This window comes from Camellia sinensis, chromosome 6 (genome assembly GCF_055761805.1).
Source record: "Camellia sinensis isolate YWXY chromosome 6, ASM5576180v1, whole genome shotgun sequence".
Lineage (NCBI taxonomy): Eukaryota > Viridiplantae > Streptophyta > Magnoliopsida > Ericales > Theaceae > Camellia > Camellia sinensis.
The window spans coordinates 94,438,897-94,443,651 of NC_138966.1; the positions used below are offsets into that span (position 1 = coordinate 94,438,897).

A 4,755-nucleotide genomic window follows, 5' to 3' on the forward strand; every position below is an offset into this window, starting at 1 on the left:
GGACTTCTTAGTGTGCTCTCTAAGGTCGTAAAAGGAGGAACGATAGAAAGGGAGAAAAGATGAGAGCTATAGGTGCTGATCCTTAAATATTAGAAATGTATCGAAATCAAAGGCAACCAGCGAGATGTCGCCAGATGAAAAGCTTGATCTAAGTTTTGGTGAACACGGTGTCGAGGATTCAGAGCTGGAAGGACTGAGCGAGAGAAAGAGAAAGAAATCGGTGGTCTGAGAGAGAGAGAGAGAGATAAGGGAAATGAGGTCGGAGGTGATGCGGTTGTGGGTGGATCAACAACTACCGTGGCGACAGATCTAGAAATCATAGAGGCAAAACTGCGATAGCGTCGATACAAGCAACGACGGATGAGGAACAATAGAGGAGGAAAGCGACGGTGGAAGAGAAAGATGGAGTGAGTTAGGGTTTTGAGAGAATGAAAGAGAGAGAGAGAGAGAGAGAGAGAGAGAGAGAGAGAGTGTGTGTGTGTGTGTGTGTGTGTGTGTGTGCTAATAGAAAAAAAAATAGAAATAAAATAATTATAGTAATTATGGACGAATCAAAAAGTGACACGTGTATTAAATAAGTGTAAAAAGTTAACAGAAACAAATGGAAATAGACGAAGGGTCAATATTGGGGCACGACTAAAAATTCAGGGTTTAAATTGTCAAAATTAAAATGTTGGGGTTTAATGTGAAAAACACGCTAAATCTTGAGATTTTTTTTTTTTGTAATTTGCCCTATATATTTAGAAACTCAACTCCATATAAGTTGTCAATTGAGCTAACTTTTTGTTATCTTTATCTGAACTAACTTAATTGGTTAATATTTCTAATGGTTGAATTATGTTTTAAAATTCTTACCACAATCAAGTGACTTTGAAAGTTTTAGAATAATAGAACCCAAAGATCTGAGATTATATAATCTTTCATCCACAATAGTGGAAATCTCTTTCTATTTAAGGTTAATTAGCATCGAGCCGGATCGAGGCGCTAAAATGAAGCAAGTTTATCAAAGAGTTAAGCCTAATAGTATTTTTTTACGTGAGCTAGGTTGGCTTGTGGGCCAAAACATTAAGGCTATATATGGACTTGGTCCAAATGGGCTCGTGGGTCGGCCTAATGGACCGGCCAACAGGCCAATCAGCCTCATAACCTGGCTTTGTGGGCTTAGCCCAATGAATAGATATTGAAGGGTTTTTTTTTTCTAATTATTTCATTGTGTTATTTCTAACTTTTTAATATTTTTTGATGGGTTAATGGTAGGGTTTAAATCATAGATCTAGGCCCAACTCAAATCTCATGTGCACGTGACTCGAGTCAAGTACAAGCTCGTTGAGTGGGCCTAGGCTAGATCGTAAAGCTTCAGATCAAATGATGACCTTAGTCTAATAAATGATCTATATAATGAAGTCACATGTAACATTTTGTAGCATAGTTTGATTAAGGTGCTACTATAATCAACCATGGGAGGATAATAAGAAGGGCTACTTTGTTTGGTCTTTTGGTAATTTAGTTGTTGGGCATATGCTTCAATCTTCTTTTTTATGTTTGTTCCTTTTTTTTTTTTTTTTTTTTGGAGGAAATACTTCCAACCTCCTAATCTTCTTCCTCTTTCTTGGCCTCTCAATACACATTTGTAGTCTATCTTGTACCCTATTCCTCCACACACACACACACACACACACACACACACACACACACACACATGTTTGTCTACATATGCTATGTTTGGCTTGTTATTTTAGGGCTATTTTAGTCACAAAAAAGACAAAATATGCTAAAAAGCTAATAAGATCTCTTTTGGAGAGTAATTATTTTAGTCAAAAAATCAAAAAGTTAAAAAGTCACTATAAGTTATCACATCACTCTTTCTATTTTTTTGCATAACTTTACATAAAAAGTCAAAAAATTACTAAAATAGTCTGTTCTCAAACAAGACCTAAGACAAAATATCACATTCAAATTATAATCATTTTATTTTCTCTCTCACAAAAGTCAAAAAAATCAAAAAACTCATCCTAAATAAGACTTTTTAACTCCAAATTAAAATAATTAAAAAATCAACTCACATGTCAAACGAAGACATATGAGGAAGTGAAAGTAAGTTAGAGAATATACAAAGATAAGGTGTATGAGTGAGAGAGAGAGAGAGTTGTTAGATAGCAAAACATGGCACTAGAAACTGTGGTGTACAAACAAGACCCATTTGGCTATGGTTGCAAGGAGTTCTACAACTTGGCTGGTTGGGGCTATCATGAAGAAGATAATAAAGCTCTTATAGAGCATGGCATGAATGCAAATGGGGACTCCTTATCTTCTTCAGTCATGCAAAATCAAAATGTGAAGGAACATTGGGAACCCAATTCTTCGCCGGAGGCTTGCTCCGGTGACCGTTTACTTGGCCAAGAAGGGTCCCCACCCACTCCCATGGAAGCACCGGCGGCCACAATGTTGGGGCGGCGAAAGCGCCGGCGAAGCAAAAGTGGGAAGAACAAGGAAGAAATGGAGAACCAGAGGATGACTCACATTGCAGTTGAGAGAAATCGGAGGAAACAGATGAATGAGTATCTAGCTGTTATTCGGTCATTGATGCCGGCTTCTTATGTTCAAAGGGTTAGAATTTTGACACTTCTTCTCTAATTTTTACTGATTAATAGTTAGGTTTTTTATCTATAGTCTATGAAGATCTTTTAATTTACTTTGTCCATGTAGTTTTCATTTCATATAATTAAATAGTTTCATTCTGGTTAGAAAGTTAAAGTCACAATTATTAGTCCATTGTCATGTCATTGCACAAGAATCTTTAGTACAATAATCATGTTTTATGCTTTATCTCTGAATTTTCTTTTCTTAAATTTTTCTATCTGTCTAAGCTAATGCACTTTTAATAATTAAATTATATAAAATTTTCAAGACAAAAGAAATTCTAGATTCCGACATAATCTAATAATTAGAAATTTATTGAGATAGGGACATAAAGAATTTGGGGATAAAAGATCCGGTGTCCTCAAAAAATCAACCTAGTGTACGAGTTTACGTTAAAGTGAAGTTTTTTAAAGTCAAGATTTATGTAGTAATATCATCATTTTTGAAGAGGTTATTCTTATTACTTAATTCACGTTATCAGAGATATTAACGACAAGTCTTATTATTAATTCAAATTGCCCTTTTTTTTATCTCTCTCTCTCGACAAATTAATTTAGTGTGATTTTTTTTTCCCCCCAGGGTGACCAAGCATCAATTATTGGAGGGGCAATTAATTTTGTGAAGGAGCTTGAGCAGCTTCTTCAAACATTGGACGTTCAGATGAGGACTACTTCTACACAAGAATCCAAAAATGGCTGCTCTCCACTTTTTGCCAATTTCTTCACCTTCCCACAGTACTCAACACTTTCAACTAACTCTAATAATTCACCGGAGGTTGAGAACCAGTTGGGATCGGAGGCATTTGCTGACATAGAGGTGACCATGGTGGAGAGCCATGCCAATCTGAAGATACTATCAAAGAGGAGACCTAGACAGCTCTTGAAGATGGTGACTGGGCTTCAGTGTCTCTGGCTCACTGTTCTCCACCTTAATGTCACAACAGTTGATCAAATGGTTCTCTATTCACTCAGCGTTAAGGTTCGTTAATACAGTTACTTGTGAAAGTTTCGTGTCTTGTGTTGTTAATTTAGTCCTATAATTTTTTAGTTATACTAAATTCATCATTTAATTTTTGACATTGTGTCAATTTAATTTATTTGATAATATCATTTCAGAAATTTGACAGAAAGTAACAGTGAAATCATAAATTAAAAAATAAATATACAATTACAAATTATTGAAAAAAATGAATTGATTAATTTGTGTTTTAATTTCAGTCTAATTTGTAAAAGGCTGTTTATCAAAGGGAGAAAAAATTGATTCAATGTGAAAAAATTATGGTAAAATTGATCAATTGGAATTAGAGAAACTAAATTAACAGGAGATATTACGACTACGATTGTAATTTGCCCAAACTTTTTCATTATCTCTTTTCTACGTAGTCTTTGTGCTCATAACATATGCTGTTTTTGTATATGTATGCAGGTTGAGGATGGATGCCAGCTGACTACAGTGGATGAAATTGCCGAGGCTGTTAATCAGTTGCTAGGCAGAATTGAAGAAGAAGCTGCTGCTTTGAGCTGAAACCCTAAGTTCTATACTTATGGGTTTCGGTCTGTTAGAATAACTCAATGTTTTTTGACCTTCTCTTTCTCTCTCATTTACTGGAAATTTTTTGTACATTATTGAAACTTTGAAGTTGATGCTGATGCTGTAATCAACTATGAAAACGCTAGTAAGTGTGTCTAAATATTATTTAATGTTGTGATTTGTGTAAAAAGTGTTTTAGACCATATATATTATTACAAGTTCTAAATTTATTGAAATTTTTTTGAAATTAATGAAAAATGTTTTGTATTCTTTAATCTCCCCCCCCCCCCTTTCGTGCTCCTAATCTTTTTCGGAAAACAACCAAAAAAAAAAAAAAACTCTTTTAACTAGGTTTGCTTTTTTTGCAACCCTAGGCCAAGTTTGGCATCCTCCAAAAAATTCAAAAAGTCACTATCCTATTTAAGTCACATCATCTTATTTAAGTCACCTCACCTCTCTAACACATCACTTCAAACCCAACCCAAATCCAACCTATATTTCATAAAAAGTCAAAAAGTACACTTATTTAGTCTTTCCAAACTTGGCCTAAATCAATTGCTTTTATAGATGTACAAATGGAAATTG

At 34.7% G+C, this 4,755-nt stretch overlaps 1 protein-coding gene across 1 annotated transcript; it reads left to right on the plus strand.

Moving 5' to 3' along the window:
* The first annotated feature begins 2,096 nt into the window (after positions 1-2,096).
* Positions 2,097-4,360, plus strand: LOC114320661 (transcription factor bHLH96). Its single transcript, XM_028267722.2, has 3 exons — positions 2,097-2,607; positions 3,220-3,618; positions 4,066-4,360. The coding sequence occupies exons 1-3, from the start codon at positions 2,164-2,166 to the stop codon at positions 4,162-4,164; spliced, it is 942 nt and encodes a 313-aa protein (XP_028123523.2). The 5' UTR covers positions 2,097-2,163; the 3' UTR covers positions 4,165-4,360.
* Positions 4,361-4,755: the final 395 nt, after the last annotated feature.